Source organism: Sorex araneus, chromosome 1 (genome assembly GCF_027595985.1).
Source record: "Sorex araneus isolate mSorAra2 chromosome 1, mSorAra2.pri, whole genome shotgun sequence".
NCBI lineage: Eukaryota > Metazoa > Chordata > Mammalia > Eulipotyphla > Soricidae > Sorex > Sorex araneus.
This window is the reverse complement of record NC_073302.1, coordinates 33,978,267-34,003,524: the sequence shown is the minus strand read 5'-3', so window position 1 is coordinate 34,003,524 and position 25,258 is coordinate 33,978,267. Positions and strand designations below refer to the sequence as shown.

At 44.2% G+C, this 25,258-nt stretch overlaps 1 protein-coding gene across 1 annotated transcript in view; it reads left to right on the top strand.

Moving 5' to 3' along the window:
* STX17 (syntaxin 17) overlaps nucleotides 1–24,953 on the top strand; it is a 57,061-nt gene extending 32,108 nt beyond the window's left edge. The window contains exons 4-8 of the mRNA XM_004600262.2: nucleotides 1,544–1,769; nucleotides 10,372–10,487; nucleotides 10,585–10,635; nucleotides 20,336–20,422; nucleotides 21,197–24,953. Of these exons, the coding sequence (XP_004600319.1) occupies nucleotides 1,544–1,769; nucleotides 10,372–10,487; nucleotides 10,585–10,635; nucleotides 20,336–20,422; nucleotides 21,197–21,436 (720 nt within the window). The 3' untranslated portion in view covers nucleotides 21,437–24,953. The remainder of the gene's footprint in view (nucleotides 1–1,543; nucleotides 1,770–10,371; nucleotides 10,488–10,584; nucleotides 10,636–20,335; nucleotides 20,423–21,196) is intronic.
* Nucleotides 24,954–25,258: the final 305 nt, after the last annotated feature.

Below are 25,258 nucleotides of genomic sequence, written 5' to 3'. Positions count from 1 at the left end.
GGCTATTGTAAATAGTGCTGCGATGAACATACATGTGCAGATGTTGTTTCGATTATACTTTTTTGCCTCTCTGGGATATATTCCCAGCAGTGGTATTGCTGGGTCAAATGGGAGCTCAACCTCTAATTTTTTGAGAGTCGTCCATATTGTTTTCCAGAAGGGCTGAACCAGTCGACATTCCCACCAGCAGTGTAGAAGGGTCCCTTTCTCCCCACATCCTCTCCAACAGCGGTTGCTTTTGTTCTTTTGAATGTGTGCTAGTCTCTGTGGTGTGAGGTGGTATCTCGTGGTTGTTTTGATCTGCATCTCTCTGATGATTAGTGATGTAGAGCACTTTTTCATGTGCCTTTTGGCCATTCGTATTTCTTCCTTGGTAAAGTTTCTGTTCATTTCTTTGCCCCATTTTTTGATGGGGTTGGATGTTTTCTTCTTGTAGAGTTCAACCAATGCTTTATATACCATTGATATCAACCCCTTATCTGATGGGTATTGTGTAAATATCCTTTCCCATTCTGTGGATAGTCTTTGTATTCTGGTCACTGTATCTTTTGCGGTGCAGAAGCTTTTTAGTTTAATGTAGTCCCATTTGTTGATCTCTGTTTTTACTAGATTGCTTAGTTCTGTGTCACCTTTGAAGATACCTTTATCTTCAATATCGTGGAGGGTTTTGCCGACCTTGTCTTCAGTGTACCTTATGGTTTGTGGTCGAATGTTGAGGTCTTTAATCCATTTTGATCTGACTTTTGTGCATGGTGTCAGGTCAAGGTCTAAGCCCATTATTTTGCATGTAGTTGTCCAGTTGTTCCAGCACCATTTGTTGAAGAGACTTTCCTTGTTCCACTTCACATCTCTTGCTCCCTTATCAAAGATTAGATGATCATACATTTGGGGTTGTGTGTAGGGATATTCCACCCTGTTCCATTGGTCTACGGCTCTGCCTTTGTTCCAGTACCATGCTGTTTTAATTGTTACTGCTTTGTAGTAGAGTTTGAGGTTGGGGAGGGTGATGCCTCCCATCATCTTTTTCCCAAGAATTGTTTTAGCTATCCGTGGGCGTTTGTTGTTCCATATGAATTTTAGGATTGCTTGATCCATTTCTTTGAAGAATGGCATGGGTATACTTATAGGGATTGCGTTGAATCTGTATATTGCTTTGGGGAGTATTGTCATTTTGACAATATTGATTCTCCCTATCCATGAGCAAGGTATATGTTTCCATTTTCTCATGTCCTTTTGAATTCCCAGCATTGCAGAAGGACTGCCAGGGTCAGTCCTGAGCACGGACCAGAAATAACTGCTGAGCACCACAAGGTGTGTCCCAGACCTGCCCCCTGCCCCCACAAAAGAAAAAACAGAACTGGATTTGGCCAGAGATATGGAAAAGAGAAAGCTATATTTATCTTCTATAAGGAAAATAGAAAGCTGTATGTATCTGTTATTATCATCATTTCCGATCATTATCATTGTCACCAGTTACTTCTGAAAATAAGGATATTTTCTTCTAAGAAATTGTGGTTTTAATGACTTTTTTTTTTTAATAAAGCAACTTCGCTCCAATATCCGAGAAATGGAGAAGCTTTGCTTGAAAGTTCGAAAGGACGACTTAATACTTCTGAAGAGAATGATAGATCCTATTAAAGAAGATGCATCAGCAGCAACTGCCGAATTTCTCCAACTACATCTGGAATCTGTAGAAGAACTTAAGAAACAGTTCAATGATGAGGAAACTTTATTTCAGCCTTCTCTGACCAGATCCATGACTGTTGGCGGTAATGTATTGTATCTAGGTCTTATTCTTGACCCTGGCCTTGTAATGAATGAAATCACAGTTCCTTGTACAAATATGGCAGACAGCACATGTCACGAGACAGCACTGCCTGTTGCAGTATGCTGACCTTTTAGGCTCCGACTATACCTGGAGATATGGACCCAAGAAATGTTGCAAGATCCAATATATATATATATATATATATATATATATATATATATATATATAGTGAGGCTATGCCTTACGTAAATGAGGCTGGCCTTATTTACCTGTTTATTGAAAATCACTTAAAAATTCTTTCCTAAGGAGAGTGTCATCCTGGTCTGCAGAATAATCTTCCCTTAACTCCATAGCAAGAGAAGCCTAGCAAAGCATACATTTTTCCTGTGTTTTTATGTTTTTTTGTTTGTTTTTTGTGTTTTGGCCACACCCAGTGGTGCTGAGGGCTTATTCCTGGCTCTACACACAGGGTACAGCTCTGTCAAGAGTTGGGGCCATATGGGGTGCTGGGGGATCAAACCTGGGTCAGCCACATGCAAGGCAAGTGTCCTACTTGATGTACTGGCATCTCTACCCCAGGCATACATTTTTCTTAAGTATTCTGGTTTTACCATGCTTGGAGATGAGAAGGTGTTATGGAAAAAAAAACTCTTGTGAAATTTGTCATTATATAGCTTCTAAGGATTAACTTAATCTTGTTGATTACATTTACGGTAATATTTTTAATAAGGAATTGGAAAAATAAGTATTGGTTTAATGCATAGTGGTATTTTAGAGCAGTTGACTGGTATTTATCTTCATCTTATAAGCATTGAGCTGTGCAACAGATAAAGGTTTTCCTATTTGAGTTATGTAATAGAAATCTTAAATTCAGATTTTTTGACTACCAAAGTAAAATATTTTCACTATCCTGTCTTAAAAATAAACAATTGCCGCTTTCCTTTTGGCTTGAGGGTTTCACTTTTTTTTTTTTTTTTGGTGTTTTTTGGGTCACACCCGGCGATGCACAGGGGGTTTTCCTGGCTCTGCACTCTGGAATTACTCCTGGCGGTGCTCAGGGGACCATATGGGTTGCTGGGAATCGAACCCGGGTCGGCTGCATGCAAGGCAAATGCCCTACCCACTGTGCTGTCGCTCCAGCCCCAAGGGTTTCACTTTTATTCTTAATTTATGCTACCCTTTTACAGTCCTTCAAAACTGCCTTTAAGTCTTTATTGAAAAGGTGAGTTATAGGTAAATTATAATAAAACAGAATCTAAGTGTTGGATTCTGTAACCACTTACCCAGTTTTTCTCTGTTTATCAGGAGACTCCTGTACCTATCTCCAAAGCCAGGTTATTTTTAACTTTCTCTTTTTAGTATTAATGATACAGTAATTTATTGGATATCTAACAATCTATTGGAGTATATATTCAGGCCACTCTCAGGAGTTGAGTAATCTTATTTCTGATGTATCTCAGAGCCTTTCACAAAGAACATAGTGTGTGGCATTAATAAATTTTTCATAAATTTAAATGAGTACCCATCATTTTAAAGATAATTTCATAATTTTAGATGTGGTTTAGTCACTTCTTTCATTCTGTGTATAACCAGTAGCTAAAGTGTTTTGAGGAGAAGGAACTGTGAGCACGCTATCCCTAGTTGGAGTGCGTGTGGGAAAAATGCCTTTCGATCGATTAGGGTTACTCTTTACGTCATTCGGTTCGGATAAGGTCCTCACAGCCATACTGATGAGACCAAATGATGTTGTTATCATGTAGTGTATATTGATTCTCACTCTATGAAGATGCATAGAGACTGGACTTGATAACCCCTGTGATTAAGGGGCATGTTGTCCACCCAGACTTCATGGAAGTTGGGATCGCGGTAATAATCGTGGAGCTATGCTGAGTTTCTGAAGATGGGTGGCTGGCTTCTCTGTTTTGCTTTGAATTGCACAGCCTCGGGAATAGCTCAGAAACAAAAATTTTGAGTTTTGAGCATTTTCTCACAATGCAATAGTGTTCTAATACTTGCATTTTATAATTGCTTTGTTGGTGTTTCCAGAACGGTTCAGGCTCAGCAAACTTGGATTTATTTATCATCAGAAGGATTAGGGGATTGCTGGAAGAAGGTAGTTTACCTATTTTCCTGGCAATTAGTTTTCTTGTAGGAAGCTGTTATTTAAAAAAAATAAATAAATAAAGTTGGCAAATTTGAGGATGCATATGTCAAAGGAAATAAAAAAGATTGAGACAGAGCCAGAAAATGTGGGTAAAATTATTTTCCTATTCTCTTGAGTCCGAACTTCTCAATTCATGGGACATCAGATTACTTTAAGACCTAACCAGTTACCTCTGGGGGTGGGGGAAAATCTACAAAATTAATTTTCTGAAAACTGGTGCTTGTTTCGTTGAATTCCACTTATAGAATTAGCTACTTCCGTTATTCCTAACTCAGTGTCTAGAATTTCAGATTCTCAGTGACCTGCTGGTCAAATTGTGCTTTGGCTTTGAACCCACTGCCAGTTCAAACAAACTGTTTCATCAAGTGCCTGAGTATTTTACCACGTGTGAGATTGCCTTAAGTTCAGAAATATTAGCCTGATTGTGAAGATGGGAAGAGGCTGTGGAATGAAGAGAAAGCAGTCCGTGTACTTAAGACTTTAATAGGGCGTGGGAATGGGCTTTGCTCCATGTTCGCTCTCTTCTGGCTATAGACTCTTCTGTCATTCTACATATTTTTATCTGGTGTTCTCTGTTTTTTTCTTTATTTTTACTTTAGATACTCATTATAGTAGTGACAGCCTATATGGGGTGGGGGAGAGTGTGTTTTATTTGCATAGAAGTGCCTTAAAATACTTTTCCTGCAAAAAACTCAATCTGATTCTAAATAAATTGGTTGGAAACATCAGCAGAGATTCAGGAGCGGCATCGCCACATTTCCATGAGTGAGAGCAAAATTCAAAAATAGTTTTCCATTTACAGATAGAAATAACAAGTGGAATAGGACGTTTTATGTTCTCCGGAGAATGAAAGAAGCTTATTAAGTTTAAGGAGGAGAGCTGTGATGATTTTGCTGTTTCTTTTGTACCAATCCTGAGAGTTCCTCAAGCACATCTCTGCCAATCTTGTTTGATCTGAGAAACTCCCTCTGTCTCACTTACGAGTCTGATTTCATTTTTAGTGTATTACTTCCCACTAGGAGAAGTGATGAGCCTACAGATTTGATTCGTGTTCAGGAAGGTGTATGAAGCCCTACAGAGTGAACCCGTGCTTCCTCTTCAGCTTTGTATTCCTTACACCCCATCCAGCACACATACTTCTCTGATGTAACAGGAACAGAAATCTTACTACATTTTAAACATATAGTCACTAGAGCAAAGAAGCCAGCCTTAAAAATGCTGGAACTTCAGGCCAACATATTGAATTTGATGAATAACTGGATAATATCATAGGGATATTCATGTGCTGAACATTTTGTGAAACATGTTGATAGTTTTGTCTATTACTTAAAGATGTGTTTTCTGCTAGCTAGTTTTCATTTTTTGAAGTCCCTCATTGGAGAGAAATTAAGCGATGGCTTGAAGTCATCTTATTTAGGACAAGTTTATGTAGATGATTGGAAGATTGATTTCACTATGTTAAAACTCTTAAAAATATGAAAAAAGTTCAATAAATTCTTTTGAATTAGTTTATAATGAAACTTTTCCTAATGTAGCAGAAATTTCTTACATTATGTGTTGTGATTCTTGGTAGGACCATTGCCCTTTTTGAAATTTGGGGAGAGAGCAAAGAAATGAATATTTGGATGTATAGAGGGGAAAATTCTTACATTCATGTTATTAAACTAATTTCTCACTTTAGCAAAACATATCTTGTTTTGAGTTTATAGCAAAGAATAAAGGGTCTGAAAACTAGACTTGGAACAGCAGTGGTGAGTGATGTATATTCTTCACACACTGCAATTATTTGCGTTTAGATGGAGCTGAGATTATTATGTCTTAGAAAACAGTTTCAGTTTTTATTCTGTGTGAATGATAGAGTTCCCCAGCCTTCTCTACATATATAATTTGTTTCAGTGTTTAGCCTTATCATGTTTGAAGCAATTTATGAACAGTGAGTCAATGGATGATAACTGAGGTAATGATTTTTTTTTAAATCAAAGCTGTAATAGACTATGAAATTAAAGGGTTTCTTTTCTTAATTGTTAGTCATGCTTTGAATTGATCAGTGATGTTCAGAGTTGTAAGTTTACAGCAGGATTTTCCATGGAATAGAACAGATTTCTTTGTTCTAAGACTATTTGAACTAAGATGCATACGCAGTTTGGTTTCAAATGAGAGATGAATGACTTAAACATTTCTTATTTTTCACTAAGGGCAATCTTTCATGTTTGCTTAAAATGTCAAGTGTTTCCCATCCCTTCATTTTTCAGATGAAGAACCTATGTATGCTAATTTTGGCTCATTTTGAAATAGCTCTGGCGTGCTTCATTCAAATTCTCTTTAATAGCACAAAAAAGATGGATTAAAAAATATCTTTGGGGACTGGTGAGATAGTACATGGGTTAAGGTGCTCGCCTTGCATGAATCCGACCCTGTTTTCTCCTGACACCGTGCATCGTCTCTTGAGTACAGGAGTGATGAGCACAGAGCCGGGGTAGCCGCTGAGCACTGTCGAGTGTGGCCCCAATACCGAAAAAGAAAAAACTCTTTAGAATAAGCATGGTGTTTTATAAAATTCCTCTGTAAATCTAGTCTGCTTATGGTAACACTGAACAAAATTATCGTTCACTCTTATTAGAGTTGTGGTTCATCTACAATAGGAATAGTCCAAGGAGGGAAAGCGTCAGAGTAATTTGATTTATTTATTTTGAGTGAAAATAAATAAATTTTTCACTCAAAATTTATTTATTTTCAGTGAAATTTATTTATTTCCAGTGTTTTAGAACACTGGATAAGTGATTCTTCTTTTCAGCATTTGTAAAAGACAACATTAAACTTTAAAAATATTGGATACAGGGCCAGACAGATAGTATAACAGGTAAGGCACTTGCCTTGCACACAGCCCATCCATGTTTGAGCCCCAGCAACCCCTGTAACCCCCTGAGCCCACCAAGAGTGATTCCTGAGTACAGAGCCAGGAGTAAGCTTCAAGCACAGCTGGGTGTGCCCCCCCCCCGCCAAAAAAAAAATAGATACTTGCCATAAGTTTGTCATGTAGAACTTCCTCTATAATGAAGCTGGAGCACATGCTTTTCATGCAGAAGCCCCAGGTTCGATCCCCAGCACTGCCCGAGCTTCGATCTCCAGCACTGCTGGACTACATAGACCCCTGAGCACTGATCCAGGAGTAACCCCCAAGAAATACTTAGGATGGCTCAAAACAAACATAAAGCCATAGATCTGATGTTTTTATGCTTCGTATTAAGAGAAGGAAGCGTATTTAGATAAATTGAGATTGGACTTTTAAGCAACACTGTTGATTCTGATACATCTATAAAAGATATTATAGTCAGCTATATCCTTCTTAAGCAATCCAGACAAGCTTATTTAGCAACCCATATAACAGTGGTAGATGTTTTTTTTTTCTTTTTTTTTTTCTTGGCTTTGTGAGTCACACCCAGTGTTGCACAGGGGTTACTCCTGGATCATGCACTCAGGAATTACTCCTAGCAGTACTCGGGGGACCATATGCGATGCTGGGAATCGAACCCAGGTTGGTCACATGCAAGGCAAACGCCCTACCCACTGTGTTATCTCTGCAGCCCAACAGTGGTAGATTTTGAAGGTAAAATAGTAATGCAAGACCAGAGTGATAGTACAGCTGGTAGGGCGTTTGCCTTGCATGAGGCCAACCTAGCTTTGATCCCTGGCATCCCATATGGTCCCCCAAGCACTGCCAGGAGTAATTCAAGCACAGCTGGGTGTGCCCCCCACCAAAGGAGTAACCCCTGAGGATCTCTGGGTGTGACCCAAAAAGAAAAAAAATAGTAATGCAGTTTTTTTGTTGTTATTTGTTTGTTTATCAAGTACTGGTTTGCTAGTGGAAAAAAGGTGGAAAAACTAGAAAGGTAAGATAACTTTAAGGTTATGGTGACTTATTTTAAGAGTAACTCAGGAGTCCTGTGTCGTTATGTTATTTCCCTGTTTATAACCCGTCAGTGCTCACCACTGTCTGCCAGGTAAAGTTCAGAATAAGTGGCTTGTACAGTCTCACACTTATGGTTATGTATGTCTTTTACTTCCAGCTTTGGCCACACCATACTGCTGACCTTACTGTAAGCTACAGTACTTCTTTCAGGGCCTTTTTTCTTGGTGATCCCTCGGTCTAGAGTTTATCTTCCTGTCTTTGCCCAGGAGGGGCACCTTCTCTGTGGAACCATCCATAAATGTGCACCCTACCATACCGATCAGGGGCCACCTCCAGCTCGGACGCCCCTGCCGTATGATAAGATTCTGTCGTGCCCTTTCCCAGGGTGCTCTGTTAATGGTTTTAGGGGTGTCTTGCTTCTGGGATGTAAGTTCCTGGAGAGCAGCTGCCTTGCACTGTACTTCTCTCCTTCACCTCGGGTGCCACATCATGCAGTACACGGCGGCTGTTTAGGAAATGTTTACTGGAAGGTGTTTGAGCTTGAAGTAAACAGGGCTGAAAGGCGTTGACCTGTAGTGACCTCTTCTCATTCCCATTGTCTCTGTCCTGGAGCAGACCATCATCGTTTGGTACTAGAGGGGCTATAAGGGTTTACCAGTTGGCTTTTCAACTTCCAACTCCATCCTCCGTCTGCTCCTCACACTGCAGCTTTCGTTGCCTAATTACGGCTGCCCTCGGCTTCCCCATCGTCCCCAACTCCTTTGAAGAGTTCTGTATCGATCTGATGAGACAGACCAAGCTCTTAAACCTAGTACGGTGGTAGGAATTGTGTCATCTCAGATTTCTAGCCTCGCCCTTTAGTTTTCTCTTGTTGTAAGTCTTTGCTTTGGCTGTACTGAGCTTTGATCAGATGCCAGGCCTCTGTGCATATCATTCTCTCAGGCCCGAGCCCTCTGCCTCGCCCATCTCTCTTGCTCCTGTAGTCTTTGTTAAATACTTCTCTGCCATACTCATGTAGCTTTTCATACTTATCCATTGCGTTGGTTTTTTTTTTTTAATCAGAGAATATCGAAATTGCCTGTCTCTGTGCCACTTAGGCAACTCCATTAATTATAGCAGTAGTAACAATAGTAGCAGTAGTGACTGTACATACACACACATGCACACACAGGCACTTGATATGTAATAGGGACAGAACAAAGTAAGCATCATCATCATCATCACCCTGGCTTTTATGTATTTAATTTTGCCTTTTTGCAGTCAAGATATGTGTCAGAAAAAATGACTCTCAGGGCTTTGAGATAGTGTAGTGGGTAGGGCTCTTGCCTTGCATGTGGCTCATCCAGGTTCTACCCCTGGCACTCCATATGGTCCCTCAAGCTGCTAGGAGTGATTCCAGAGCAGAGTAATCCTTGAGCATGGCCAGGTATGGCCAAAACCAAAACAAAACAAAATTAAAAAGTTGACAGTGCCAATAATGACTAAGGTTCATTAGTTAAAAACCCATCACTTTCTGGACAGAGAGAGAGTCAAGGTGAGGCATTGCCTTGCATGTGGCTAGAGCACGGTCCCCAGCACCTCCCCCGGGCACTCCTGAGCACAGAGCCAGGAATAGCCCCTGAGCAGTGTTGGGTATGACCTCCCCTACAAGTCCCAACCCCCCGACCCCCAAAGTACTATCACTTCCCTGCTTTCCACACCTTCCGAATCAGATGTTTATAGCTAAAGTAGCCAAAGAAAAGGTTAGTTATTTAACAGTTAAAACTGTCAAACCCATTTCTCCTGGCCGTCTCTTCATGAAGTAAGAACCAAATAGAATCAATTGTCCTGCGGTGTAGCTTCCACACCTAGTCAGGCCAATCAGAATAGATAGTAATGGTAGCGGTTGCTTCAGAAGATGACATTATAGAATAAAGAGGAAATACTTATTAACTAATCAGGACGTTCTGCCTTATTTTTATAGCACAATCTATTTACTTTTGGCCTAGATCAGTAGCACAGGGGGTAGGGTGTTTGCCTTGCACATGGCTGACCTGGGTTCAGTTCCTCCGCCCCTCTCGGAGAGCCCGGCAAGCTACCGAGAGTATCTTGCCCACACGGCAGAGCCTGGCAAGCTACTCGTGGCATATCCAGTATGCCAAAAACAGTAACAATAAGTCTCACAATGGAGACGTTACTGGTGCCCACTCAAGCGAATCAATGAATCAGTTTACTTTTATCTAATTTCTTCAGACAGCATTTTCAGTGGCAGTTGTTTGATGTAGTCCATTCTTTTTTCAAACTTTATTAGTTTTTTCTGTTTTGCTTTTTGGGTCATACCCAGTACTTCTCAGGGGTTACTCCTGGCTCTGCACTCAGGAATTACTCCTGGAGGTGCATCAGAATATGGGATGCTGGGGATCAAACCCGGGTTGGCATGTGCAAAGCAAATGTCCTACCCGCTGTATTATCTGACCCCATGATGGTGTTGTTGAGTCTTACTGTTGCCTTTCTAACAACGCAGCTAACTGTGGGTCTGTGTCCATCCAGGAAACTTTCCCGAGACTGAACCTGATGCCAACTCTCAGAGTCTGACTCAGATATATGCGTTGCCTGAAATTCCTCGAGATCAAAACGCTGCAGAATCCTGGGAAAACTTAGAAGCAGTAAGTTCAAAGCTCTTTTTTAAAAACCCCTTTTCAGTGACCAGGAAGTGTGAAAATAAGTAACTTGCTTTTTTTTGTCTCTTTTTCTTTTTTCAAGGACTTAATTGAACTTAGCCAACTGGTCACTGATTTCTCCCTCCTAGTGAATGTAAGTATGTAGCTCTTAAGAGTTCAGACTTGTTGGGGTAATAGGGTAAAGTCTTTTATCGATCACTAGACTTGTGTTACTGTTTTATTTTGTTGGGGGGCATACCTGGAAGTGCAGAGGAAGCTAGTCCTGACTCTGCTTGGAGGTTGCTCCAAAGGGCGCCAAGGAGTGGGGCGGGGAGGGGGGGTGTCTATTTGGGGACAACAGAACAGTAAGATGGCATAGAGAAGTTTATGGCCTCTCAGGAGCAACCAGTACCTCAGTGCAACCAAAAGTCATAAGGTGCCACGGGTGAGCAAAGGAATGAGGGGGGAGGGCCAGGCTGAGGACATGGCACTGAATGCCAGATTTTTTTTCTTTCGAGTTTACTCTGTAGTCATTAAGAAACCAACTCAGACTTTTGTGCAGGTTTGAGTAATAGGATTCAGTTTGTGTATCTGAAAGATCTCGTGACATGGGGCCTCAGGAAAGGGGAAATAACAGGCCGGGCAGCATTAGGAGTTGACTGAGGAACTGAGCCAAGAGCGATGGCAATTCAGGTGTAAAGACAAAGGATGGCCAAGAGGTAGTTGCTTAGAGAGCAGAGGAGGACGGAAGAGTCAAAGATAAAGATAAGAAACATATTTTACTTAATTGGGGAGCTGTGACACTCATTAACATATTAGTGGACACAAAAAGGGTCTGGTGTGAAAGAATAAAATTTTCTGTCATTTTTCTAAATTAACCTTTACTCTCCCAAATGTGGGAAGTGTGTGTGTGTGTGTGTGTGTGTGTATGTATGTATGCACATATATGTGTATACACAGGTATGAACCTGTTTCTGCTTTATATCTAGGTTTTGTTCTTTTTTTTTTGTCCATTTTTTAAAAATGTGTTTGCTTGTTTTCAGGGGCCACACATGGCAGTGCTCGGAGATTACACTTTCGCTCTGTGTTTTGGGGGTTCCCAGAAGTGCTGGGGAGACTGCACAGTGCCAGGGATCAAACAGGGGTCTACCCAAATGCCTTAACACTGGTGCAGCTCCCTCCCACCCTAGTTCTTTGTTCTTGACCCAGCTGTGTCTAGGGGGTTATATATCTTTTGAGTTACAGTTTCTCTAGCGTGCAGCTTTAAATTATAAGTTTCCCATACCACAAAAGTCCAGAATTGGTTTGGAAAGAACTTTAGAACAGTATCAGATTATTCTGCACTTGTCCCCGCTTCTCACATCGGTGGCCTTTTGTCTGTTTTAGAATGCAGTGCCGGGATATGTTTCTTCAGCCACGGGGAGGCTCTGACTGTTAGAAGTTCTTCCTTCTGGGAACTGAATGTAGCCGGCCTGTAGTAACTTCCTCCTAGCACCTTTGTCCTCTGTAACCATCTGCTAGACAAGTCTGGTGATTTTTTAAAAATTAATTAATTTATTTTTTACCCTACCCCATCTCATTTCTTCTGTTAAAAATTCTTGATTCCATCTGGAATATAATTTACAGGCTTTGTGGTACTAGCTCTGAACTCTGCTTATTTTCTTATTTGTCTTTTTTTTTTTTCCTTAAAATGAAGTGCCTGGGGGTCTGGGAGAAAATTCATGGAGGTGGAGGGAATGTTTCACATGCAGGAGTCCCAGGTTTGATCCTGGTCCCCTAGAACTGCCAGGAGTGACCCCCAAGTACAGCTCAGGCGTAGCCCCCAGGTTGCACGCATAGATTTGCCAAGACTTCTCATATGCACATTTTGATATGTGTTACACTCCATGTGGCCCAGAAGCTGGGGATTAAACAAAAACCTCTATGCCTAAAGTTAAGTACATTAAATTGTGTAAAACATTTTCCTTTTTGATTCCTCTAAGTGAGAGGAAGCAAAATGTTTTAAGTAGTCACATTAGGTTCTGTATATCTATTCATAATTGCACACAGAAAGGAGCCAGCAGAACCCCGCAATATTTGTTGTTTTCATATTCAAAATTTATTCCATTACTTCTGATCTGTGATGTAATGCAATTTATAAAATCTGTACACGTATGGTTCCACACATGGATTTGTCAAGACTTCTCACATGCACACTTTGATATGTGTTATACTTCATGTAAGTTATGTATCATGGAATGCTTCGGAATAACCACCGTGGACGCATCTCCTCTCATTCATGCTTTTCCTTCCAGTGACGTAGGCACATGAAAGGGGAGTTAAGGTCTGTGGCCGTTCAGCAGTTGCATGCTGAGTGGGTTCTGTAAGTGGGCCGCGCCCCTTCTCTCCGCGGGATCCCTGCGGGAAGACCTTGGCTGCGGTGCTTGCCCTCACACAAATGTGCTCTTTATAATGAAATCTGTGCGGAGACATGAGACGGGATGCTTTCGGGCAGAAGCTCAAAGGAGAACCCGAGGCTGACCGAGTTCCCATGACCACATGGCCAGGGCCTCACAGAAGCTCCATTTAGGCACCGACTGACTCCGAAGCACAACCGGAGCGACCACATCCTCTCGTTGCCATCACATGGCCGTGCTAGCGTCTAGCCAGTGCGCCAGTGTAGCCAGCTTTTGCGGGGCTTGTTTTTCTGTGCGCACAGCCCCGTGCTGACAAACTCGAAGCATAGAGAATGTGGTGTCAGAGAAAACCAACAGCACCCCTCCTTCCCCTCCCAGGAGAGCGGCCAGCATGGTGTGTTCAGTGCCTCCAACTTGCACACTTAGAAATGTTGGATTTGTCAGTTTTATGTTACGTATATTTTTCCAGCGTGAAAATGAAAAAAAAAAAACAACAAAAAACCTAGAAAGCCACTGAGAGTAGAATGGGTCCAGTATAGATGTGGGTGGATTAGCGGCATAGTGACCTCAGTTTTCAGCAGGAGGAAAGAGCAATCCCTGGGTTCATTTCCCTTCAGTTCTTCATGTGCCAATGCCTGTTTCTCTCCCTGAATTGTGGGACCTGCCTGATTTTTGCGTTCTGGGGAATTTAAAAGAACTCAGGGGTAGTCACTCAGCAGTGGGCAACCCCCCCACTCTTGTTTCTAGTTCTTGTTTCACCTCTGCCTTCTGCCTCAATCATTCCCTTTTGCCTTATTTTGTTTCATTTTGTTTGGGGGTCACACCTGGCTGTGCACGGGGCTTACTCCTGGCTCAGTACTTAGGGGTCACCCCTGGTGGTGCTCCTGAGGGAGCATATGTGTCTGAGTCAGACCCCAGTCAGCTGTGTGTAAGGCAAGCACCTTAGTGGATTGGTTCTCTGGCCCTCCTTTTGTTTGTTTGTTTGTTTGTTTTGTCACATCCTGTGGTGCTCAGAGGTTATATCTGACTCTGCACATCCATATAGGATGCCAAGAATTACACTCAGGTCAGCCACAGAAAAGGCAAAGACCCGACCCACTGTACTGTCACTCTCACCCACCCCCCTTTATTATTCTAGTTTAATTTGATGCATAAAAACTGAGTTACAAAGAGTTAGCTCTAGTTCCTGCAGTTTTGAATACGTGACTTTCAACACGTTCCTGGCTAGCAGGAGCTTTGTGGAATGGATGTGTGCAATAAATGAGGTCCTGTCCTTCGGATTTTCCACCCTCTTCCATTCTCTTGGCCCCAGATGCATTCCTGCTTTGTCCCTTCCTTATTTGATTCTCTCTTTGCCTCCTTGTTCATTTTTTTAAAAATGTTTTTAATTGGATCATTGTGAATTACAGAGTTAGAAAGTTATTCATTACTAAGTTTCAGGTTTACAGTGTTCTCGTACCTTCACCAGCATCCACTTCCCTTCACTAATATCTCCAGTTTCCCTCCTGCCTCCCCGTCCCCACCAGCCTCCCTCTGGGACAGGCACTTTCCCCTTCCACCATCATCCCAGTGTCCCTTCTACTTTGGCCACCACCTCTGCTCTTACACATCGTAATGCTGCAGTCTCTCTCTCCTCCTGCTGGGCCTGCTGCCGTCAGTGTCCATCATGCTTTCTCTGCTTGTTGCCTTCAAGGCCAGCAGACTCTTTTGCTTGGGACCTGTCTATCAGAGCATTTGTGTCATTTGTTTCTAGGGTTTTCTGTGTCTATGACCGTGTGGTTAAAGGGGATGAGTTACATGCCTTTGGAATGTAGACCCAGGAGAGCTCAGCATTGTTTGGGTTAACCAAGGTCTAAAGCTGGCCATGAACGCTAATGGAATTTAGTTAGAGTCAGGAGTAACTGAAAAGACCAGCATTTTCACTGTGGATCATAATGGATATGTTAATGCAAACGTCCATTCGACAAAGCACCTTTTCTTTTAAAGAAATGTGCAGCTTCCCAGGTATATGAACAAAACTGCATGTGGGGACCAGAGAGATAGTACAGCGAATAGGGCACTTTTGTTGCACACAGCCAACCCAGGTTCAATCCCCGGCATCCATCCCATATACTCCCCTGAGCACCGCCAGGAGTGATTCCTGAAAGCAGAGCCAGGGGTAACCCCTGAGCACCACTGGGTGTGACCCAAATCATAATAAAACAAAAACAACAAGAAGAAGACTTGAAGGTGTACCAGCAAGATTCTCCAAAGGAGAATATTCTTATTTCTATAAATCAGTATGGGGGTGATTTTGTTCAGTGCATTTCTGTTGCTTGATACAGAGTGCTGGCCCTGCAATATGATTCCACAATAAGAATCTGAGGGCTTTGTTGCTTTTTCACTTCAACTGCCCAAATCATGTTGTTTGATGAACATTTAACTTAAACAATCACTTCCTCTCCCTCCCCCCCCCCCCCCGAGAATCTTCAGTGCTCCAGTAACTGCTCATTAAGATTTTGTTATTTGGGGCCAGAGAGATAGTTCTGTGGGTAAGGTGCTTGCCTTGCACACAGCTGACTCGGACCACCCTGGGCTGTTCAGAGGCTGTTTCTGGCTCTGCGGCTGAGCACAGGGCTCAGGAATGACCTGGGTGGACCTTCTGCCATGCTGCCGATCAGACTGGGGTCAGCCGCATGCAAGACAAAGTGCCTTCACCTTGGTCCTCTCTCTGCAGCCCTAGTGAATGATTCTGTTTCCTTTTTTCCTTTTTTCTGTTTACTTATTGATTGACTTGGGGACACACACCCAGAAGTGCTCAGAGCGTATTCCCGTATTCCTACTCCAAGCTCACTGGTCACTCCTGGCAGGCTCAGGGAACTGGATGGGGCTGCCGGAGATCAAACATGGGTCAGCCACACGAAAGGCCGGTGCCTTACCCACTGTACTCTGACTCTGGCCCGGTGATTCTTTAAAGGATACCTATGGGGGCATTTTTAGAGTTCTTTTGAGGCATTTTCCTCTTAAAAAGAAAAAAGTCTTTACATTAGTATGGGCTGTTTGAGAAACACCCGGGCACCACTCTTTGTTAAGGAGGTGATGGGATCATATACGAAAGGCCAAGGAGTCTGAGCAGTGTGAGGTGAGGGAAACCGAGGCAGAGAAAAGCAATCGTGAGCCAGTCCAAAGCAGGCAGGGAAGTTGGTAGACATTATTTTAGGACGCTTCTGCGTGCTCTTGACATTCCTGTCCTGAGCAATGCCACTTATGTGTGACTCGACCGAATGCATAGGGCTATAGAGAGCGAACAGTAAGCGGGTTTGGCTCTGAATGGAATCTAGCCTGGCACCTCCTCCACCTGCACCTCCGGAGGAGATGATGCCTTCAACAGCAGCTGTGCCTAAGTGACTGTCGTGTCTTCAGTCCTCCTAACTGATGATGCCGATTTTGAGGAAATGGGGAAAGCGTGGACTCAGACCCAGGCAAAATAAGGGAAGGAGGTGGTCGATTCTCACAGTCAGGCCTGGGGATCACAGGATTGGGCCTTGTCTGCCCCCCGCCTTATTATCTCCGTACCTACATTTAGCTGACCTCCCGACATCAGTGAATAAACATTTCCAGGTGTGGGCCACTTCCCAGAGTGGGACAAGTCTCGTCAAGTATACTGGTGGGAGTCGCTCTGGGGGGTGCAGCGCAGGGGCAGAGTTGAGGGTGATTTTATAATTCAAGTCTGCAGTTTCATGATCCTTTCTTTGGTTATTCCAAGGATTTTTTTTTTAATTTTGTAGGAAAAAAAAATATACGAAATCAGAGGCCAGAGATATAGTACAGGGTCTTAGGTGCCTGCCTCACATGCAGCCCATCCCAGTTGGATCCCCAGAACCACACATAGTCCCCAGCACTAGGGGAGTGATTTCTGAGCACTGTCAGTTGTGACCGAAAAACAAAAGTAAAAACAAATTTCACTTCTGTTTTTAAAAAAAAGAAAGAAAAACCAGAGGGACCAGATAGATAGTACAGGGATTGAGGTGCTTGCTTTGTATGTGGTGGTCAACCCCAGTTCAATCCCCCAGCACTGCATAGGCCCCCAAGTACGACCAGGAATGACTTCTGAGCACAGCGGGGTGTGGTTTGAATCTAGCCCACAACACCCTCCCCAGAAAAAGGCAACTTAGAAGACTTCAATATCCAACTTTTTTTTTAAAATTTTATTGAATCACCGTGAGATAGTTACAAGCTTTCATGTTTGGGTTACAGTCACACAATGATTAAATATCCATCCCTCTACCAGTGCACATTCCCCACCGCCAATATCCCCGGTATACGCCCCCTTTTTACACCCTCCCCCTGCCTCCATGGCAGACAATATACTTAGAAAACTCTAAAGACGCTACAGAAAAGCTCTTCAAAACAATAGGTCGATATAGTAAAGTGGCAGGCTACAAAATCAACACCCCAAAGTCCATGGCTTTCTTATATACAAATAATGAAAAAGAAGAAAGAGAGATAAAAAAATATCCAACTTTTTAAAGAAAGACCATTCCAAACTATTCCCCTGGGGCCTCGAGTTCATGTCTGGGATACAGCAGTAACTGTGATCCTGGCCGCCTCCGTCATCTTGATGTCATTATTTTGGGGCTAGAGAGAAAGGTGACTTGTTGGTTATTTTCCCCTCTACTCTTCAAGTCATCAAGACAGGGAGGTTGATGATAGAGTTTTACACTGGTGATTTATCTGCACGCGTAGACTTTCAGGCAAGAGCGGAACATGTTGTGTATGTACCAAAGAGAAATAGTGATCAGGTGTCAAATATTGAGACAAGTCTGATATTAATGCTGGCACTCAGCCTTTTCTATCTGAAAGCTACTCTGAAAGTGGTTTTGTTGCCCTGGATGAGAGAGAGAGAGAGAGAGAGAGAGAGAGAGAGAGAGAGAGAGAGAGAGAGAGAGAGAGAGAGAGAGAGAAGAGACTGGCATAGAGGCAGGCAGGGGGTGGGGGGTGATGAGAGGGAACCTGGGGGGGGGGAGAGAAAGAGAGAGAGAGAGAGAGAGAGAGAGGAGAGAGACTGGCATAGAGGCAGGCAGGGGGTGGGGGGTGATAAGAGGGAACCTGGGGACACTGTTACTGAGAAATGTACACTGGTGGAACGATGGTTGTGTTGGAATACTGTATGACTGAAATCCAATCATGAACAGCTTTGTGATGGCCTATCTCACAGTGATTCAGTAAAAAAACTGAGTGGACCCTAGGAGCACACACAGTGTTTCACTGCCCTAGAATTGTCAAGCATCACAGGGAAATGTTTAATATATTTTAATTTAATTTAATTTTTTTGTAGTACTGGGCATTACACCCAGGTCTCATGTGTGCAAAGTATGTGCTTTACCATTGAATCACATCCAGGACCCTAATATGTTATTATGTTAGGGGTTAAGTTTTCCTGGGAAGATCATGATGAGTCTTTCTGTTTATTTTTCTCCCATTTTGTACACCCTTCCATTTCGTCCTCATCTTAGCTCCATGAGGTAGAAGTTTCCTGGTCCTCCACTGACAGGTGGGAACACTGAGAAGCTGAGAGCTTGAGATCTTTGTTTAGAGGCTCCCAGTGTGTACAGTGGGTACTTGTGGCTTTGTCTGTTGGTGTGAGCCGGGTGGAACCCAGGGCCTCGCACGTGCAGGAGGGTTCTCCGCTGCATCCTGGCCCTGTGCTAGTGGTTTGAAAGTGTTGGGAATCTTGGACTGGCAGCATAAGCATCACCTGGGAACTCTTTCAAAACGCACGTCTCCAGGCTTACTGAGTTCGAAACTTCTGGTCGGATGCTGACGTCAGTGTTTTAGGGAATCAACCAGGTGGCTCTGGGGGCACGCGCTAGTGAGCGAAATTCTGCCACGTTTGCCTGTGACAGAGGTGTTTGACGGAAACCTGAAAAGTTTTTTTAAGGGATCATGGTAGAGAAATCCAAGCAGTGGTGGAGAATGGAGCAGTGAAGGGCGGCGGTGGGTCTGACAATCCACTGGCACAGGCTTGATGCACAGGAAGGGGAGGGGTCCCGGGCGCTGGGCACTCTGGGGGCCATCAGCTGTGAAGTGTGGGCTTCATGCTCCCAAGAGAAGTGAGGACTGGAATGAGAAGATCGTTCCCTGTATCCTGTTTGGTATCAAGAGGTTAGATGTTTTTTTGTTACTTCGTTTGTTTGGTTTTGGAGCCACACGCAGCAGTGCTCAAGGCTACTCCTGACTCTATTCAGGGCTCACTCCTGGTAGGTTTGGGGGACCATTTAGGATACTGGGGATTGAACCCCAGTCAGCTGTGTGCAAGGCAAGCACCTTACCTGCTATATGATCACTCTGACACTAAGGAGTCAGTGATTTAAGGGTAATCAAATATGCTAGAATCAGAACTGATTAATTCAGAACCATTGTAGAAATTGATGTTTAGCTGGAATCGAAGATAGAATCTTCTGTGGTGCATAAAGGAAATAAAATGTAATCTATCAATCTCTGTGATGATGGCTGCATGGGGTCACACCTAACCATGCTATGCCCTCGCAATGGGTGTAGCTTGGCATTGTAAGTAGCGTCTGTCTAAAGAAAACTTATTTAAAATGGCAAAGCCCAGTCATCCCATTAGTCACGATTTCTCTTGTGTCCATACAGGTGTTACCCTTTTATAGTGAGTGCTTTATGAATATATTTGATCTGAAAGTTTTTGACTTGTCATGATTTTAAAGCATATTAAAATGTGCAGGTGTAAAATACAGGACACGCCTGCATATCACAAGTGGAAAGCCTTCGTGGCTGATTAAACCATATTGCGTCCTTCTTCCTAAAGATTAGTAATTTATATTTATTGGATCAAGCACATTTTACTCCTACGGCAAACTTGCCTGTTTTATGTCCTCTCTGGGTTTTTGGGGGGAGAGTTATGGGCAGGGTCCAGGGATTACACAGTTCCAGGGCTCAAGCTTGAGGCTTCGTCATGAGCAGCATATATTCCCCCTGTTGAGCTATCCCCGGGCCCCAGAGTTGCCTGTTTAAACCTGGATGTTCAGAGAGGACTCAGGAAAGATGCTTTTGTGGCCTTGTGGCTCGTTTTATATTTGCTTCCCTTTTTATTTTCTCCCCCACCAGGCCCAACTTAACACTCAACAATGCTTGTTTGGATTTTTTTTCCCCCCTTCCTGGAAAGTAGATTCACTTGGAGAATACTGTGTTTGCATGTTTGAATGAATCTGGGTCTGAGATGCTTTTCTGCTATAAAGGGGCTACCCGTGTATTACCTAATCATTAAGCTGCCCTCTCTTTTTCCAACAAGTGAATTTGTACTTTCGATGTGGTCTATCAGATGCTATTAATGAACCACTGTTAGGGCTGCAAGGCTGTGGCACACGGCCCCCGATTACAGGAATTAAAACCGTGTGTATTGGTTGCCCGCTGCTCCGCAGCACGACCGCTCCCTCATAATTCCTTTGCATCTAGTCTCAGCAGGAGAAGATTGACAGCATCGAAGCCCATGTCAGCAGCGCTGCTGTGAATGTTGAAGAGGGAACCAAAAACTTGGGGAAGGTAAGATTCTGCTCCTGCTGACAAATCAATGGTACTCCGGCTCCCAGGAATCTCTCGTATTAACCCAATTGATCTGCTCCCTTTAATGTTGGGGGGAACCAGCAATTAAGGAACTAAGAAAGAAATGACACATAGGTAGTGTAGGAAATCAATGAGTGTTGTAACAGTCTACTCTTAAGATTCATTTTGTCCAGGAGGGACTTTTTTTTTTTTTAATTTTTTTTAGAGACCATAAACCAATGCTCCACTGTTAAGTACAGCTCTGTGTGTTACAAGAAACTGAGGTTGGGAGAAAGTAGAAAGAAAGGCTGGGCCAGAATCCAGAGAGGGCAAAGGTTAAGAACAAGACAGCAATGGTGGTCTGTTTTCTGCATCTTGCCTCTAACCCCAGGTATGTAGCACAGAGTAGCCTCTGTGCAGCCGGGCTATCTGTGGCAGCTGGAGCTGGGGCTGTTGAAATCAGCCAGCCAGATAGTGGATTGATTGTTTTACAAGCAAAATCAATTTGTAACAATCCACCCTTTGTAGCTCTTTCCTCTGAGTCTGGAGATGAGGAGTATTTGTAGTACCTGTGGATTACTCTCTTCCCTCTCGGCTCCCGCCCGCCGCCCCTCCAGACCCCCCAGCTACAACCTCTGAGGTTAATTATGTACCAAGAGTTAAAGAGGCATTGCCAGGAGTAATGAGAGGAAAATGCACATCACCACAGGCAGATATTCTCAACTCAATTTCTAAATTGAATTTTTTTTCTTTCTTCTTTTTTTTTTTTTACAGGCTGCAAAATACAAGCTGGCGGCTCTGCCTGTGGCAGGTGCACTCATCGGCGGGGTGGTGGGGGGTCCCATTGGCCTCCTCGCAGGCTTCAAAGTGGCAGGAATTGCAGCTGCACTTGGTGGTGGGGTGTTGGGCTTCACAGGTGGAAAATTGATACAAAGAAAGAAACAGAAAATGATAGAGAAGCTTGCTTCCAGCTGTCCAGATCTTCCCAGCCAAGCTGACAAGAAATGCAGTTAGAAACCGAACTTTGTATTCTTGACTGCCAGCTCGGTCTCTCCTGATGAGGAAGAGGACGTTTGCTGCTGCTGGACACTCAGCCGGCCCCTGGACCTTGAGTCCATCAAGGGAGCGGCCGGAGCCGCCCAAGTGCCATGGGGCTGTGGCAAGTGGAGGTGGTTGGTGGTTTGCTGGACTGTGGCTGAAGAGGTGCCGGAGCCGGAGGGGCCAGGACTGGGGGCGTGGGGGACAGGGGACAGGCGGCCAGCACCAGCTGAAACAAGTTCCAAGACCTCCAGGCCTAAGATTTTCTACTGGAAATGTGAATCTGGAACCCGTAACTTCGCATAGGGCTTAAGCTATAGAAATTTGGACTTGGAGACCGGAAGGAGATGCGCAGGGGTAGGAGAGTGAGGCAGGGGCACGGGAGGGCTGCCAGGAAGCCCACAGTGGGGTCCGCGTGGCGCCCCGGGCTGCAGCTTCCTCTGACTGTCTTTTCTGGGGAAGGAAGCGCATCGCGTCAGGGACGGGAAGGAGCCCTGTCCCAGATTGCCGCACCGGTGGCCCCGGCCACTTCTCCTGCCTCTCCTTAAATAAAAAACCGAACCAAAAAGGATCTCCAGTGGTAGAAGACCATTTGAGCCAGTCACGGTGTTTGCTGGCTTACTAGCAAGTCTGCTAAAATGCCTCCAAGATTCAGTGCCCTTTGCTTCTGAGAAGGTCTTTGGGTGTTTTTGAGGGGGCTGAAAAGGGGGGTGAATTCTAAGCCATGTATGATGAGGACTTTTCTCATCATCTTTTTTTTTAAAAAATTTTTTGCTCTTGTTCCAATCTCTATTCAGTCTTTCTTGTAACCTTTAGGTTAGAAGAGGGAGGCGGAGAGGAAGGCAGGAATCTCCAATCTCCAAATATTGCCAACATTATTAGTTTGAGCTATTTTATTTTAAAGTAGGGGGAAATAAAAATGCCGTTTCTTGGGGGTATGTTCCAATCTCAGGGGCCGATACACCTACCACAGGGGAATCCGGACCCTTGAGTCTGTGGGAGCAAAGCAGCGTTTTCTACCTCAGTGTGTCCGCCCCATCTGCTCTCAGGGCTGGCTCGTCCCGCGTCCCTCCACAGTCTCCCCCCGCTGCCCAAGAAGGACATCCCCTCCACCCTCTTGCCCACTCAGCAGGGCTGGGAAGAAGGCCCAGGTCAGACTCCCTCTCCCGATGGCGGGGCTGTGGTGCTAAGCCCACTTGACGCGGCTAGCAGGCGGCAGGAAGCTCTGGAAGGCAGGCGGTTGAGGTCCACAATAACAGACGTCCCCCGCGCTGGTACCCCCAGCGCACCTGAAATAGGAAGGAGCCACCTCTCGGCCTTTCCCTTGACGCCTCTTTGAGGACCCAGGGATGGGCACCTCCTCACAAGAAGAAGCCGGGAGCACACCCAGCCCAGGAGCCAGGGTGGAGGCAGGACTGGGCCACCGGCTCTCTGATCTGTGCCCCTGAGCCACTGACTCAGCAGCCCCTGCCCTGCTGTCCTTCCCCGGGCCTCGTCTTCAGCGCTGCCTCAGCCCCATCCCGCCAGGCCAGAGCCAGCTGTGTTCTGCAGTTGGCTGGCGGCAGCTCACATGTCATCCTGAGTTTTCTCATGTTGCTAGAGCAGTCTTCGTGTGGAGACAAGTTACAGCCCTAAAAAAAATGGTTCATAGGGGCTGAAGCAGTAGTAGGACAGCGGGTGGGACGCTTGCCTCGCATGTGGCCAAGCTGGGTTCAATCCCCAGCATTCCACATGGTCCTTCGCACACCACCAGGAGTGAGAGCCAGGGTAGAGAGCCAGGAGTAACCTCTGAGCATCAACGGGTGTGACCCAAAAAGCCCCCCCCCAAACAAAAGTTTCATGATATAGAATTATTTAGAGATTATATTTTTCTGTAACAGATTTTAATAGCCTGCCTTGGCAGAAAGTTTTAGGACTGTTTACTCAACTATCAGTACTATGTGAATAAATAAACCCATAAGGTATTTAGAAGTAGAAACCAGTCACTCTGACACAAAGTAATCTTACAATTAAGTGCCCTAAAGTATCATCAGATGATGTTTATCTTCTTTGAGTCACTTTTTTTTTTCTTTTTACACAATCTTTTTAAGTGAGAAGGGAAGACTTGAGTTCTTAAAACTCGTAAGGGTCCGTTTTGGTTTAGGGGACATGCCCAGTGATGCTCAAAGGTTACTGCCAGCCCACTGCTCTGGGGGCCATTCAGGCAGCACTTGGGGAACCGTGCAGTCCCAGGGATCAAATCTGGGCCCCCTCTGTGCTCAGCATGTGCTCATCTTGCTCTCTGGGCCCCAGTAAGGGTTCACTCTGCATAGTGGCAGCATTTCTAAAGACATATCGGCCCTGATACTCTGAGACTTCTCCGCGGATTGGAGAATTTGAACTGTTTTGGTTGTATCCGTTGCTTTAAAAAAAAATTGCATTATGCACAGTGGATCCATAATCAGGCCATTATGTGAATACTCTCTGGTGTTTTTGTTGTAAAATATGTTGGTTGCAATCCACTGACTGATTTCCTAATATTCAGAGTATAAGAACACTCTCAGGGAAGAACCGGGGTTTCCTGAGTAGTGTGTTTGCTGGGTACTCTCCAGGCCGATTACAGGTAAGGAAACTGAGGCTCGGGGATAAACTTCCAGAGGTTACCAACAATAGAAGATGAAGCTAGCTGGTTGGGAGTCTGGTACTACAGAGCCTTCCTTGGACTCTCACACCTTGCTGCTCGCTGAACAAAGTTGAGATGGCCACTTCTCCCCGTCACCCATGCATCTGTAAAGCAAGTTGGCTTTGCAGCCACCCACGACAGCCCTTTGCATTCCTTCATTAAAATCCTGTCCCTCCTCAAAGGGCTGAATAGGGACTGTGGCATTTGTACACAGTGCTGAGCTTGGCCCTTAGATGCTAACATTAAAATGACTTATCCCACCCACAGATCCTGCAAATATGCTTAATATCTGTGGGGTCCAGTTTCCAAGCCAGACCAGGCCAGGACAGCTGATGGGAAAGACCAGACTCAGCAGGGGCCTGAGATGGCAATTACATTAATTTTCTGAACCTTCAGTGTGGTATTGTCTGTGATCTCAGAGCCAAAGCCTGGGGGCCTTTTCTGTAGCAACATGGATTCCAGAATTGCCCAGCTCTTAAGATAAATTTGGCAACTGAATATTTGAGGGAAAAAAAGCACTCAAAAATATGTGTCATTCATATATTTCTCAAGTACTTGAAATCTACCTATATTTAGTTGTTAACTGTAATTTTCTACATTTAATCTCCAAAAAGATGTTTACCGGGCTTCATTGGTTAAAACTCCAAAGACATTTTCCATTTTATTGTCAAATCCCTGGTATTTATGAAGTAAATACAATACCCAGTAGTTAGAATTTCTGCAACTTGTAGAAAGCATATTGTTAGGATGATGTTGGCTGAATGACTATTGTATAAGGAAAACCTGCAATAAAGTTACACAATCCGAAACCATTTAACTGAATGCCTGTTTTGTGTTCATGGAGCGATAGCACAGTGGATAGGGTGTTTGCCTTGCACGCGGCCGACCTGGGTTTGATTCCTCCGCCCCTCTCAGAGAGCTACCGAGTATCCCGCCCGCACGGCAGAGCCTGGCAAGCTACTCGTGGTGTATTCGGTATGCCAAAAACTGTAACAATGGGGCCGGAGCGATAGCACAGCGGGTAGGACGTTTGCCTTGCACGCGGCCGACCCGGGTTCGATCCCCGGCATCCCATATGGTCCCCCAAGCACTGCCAGGGGGTAATTCCTGAGTGCAAAGCCAGGAGTAACCCCTGA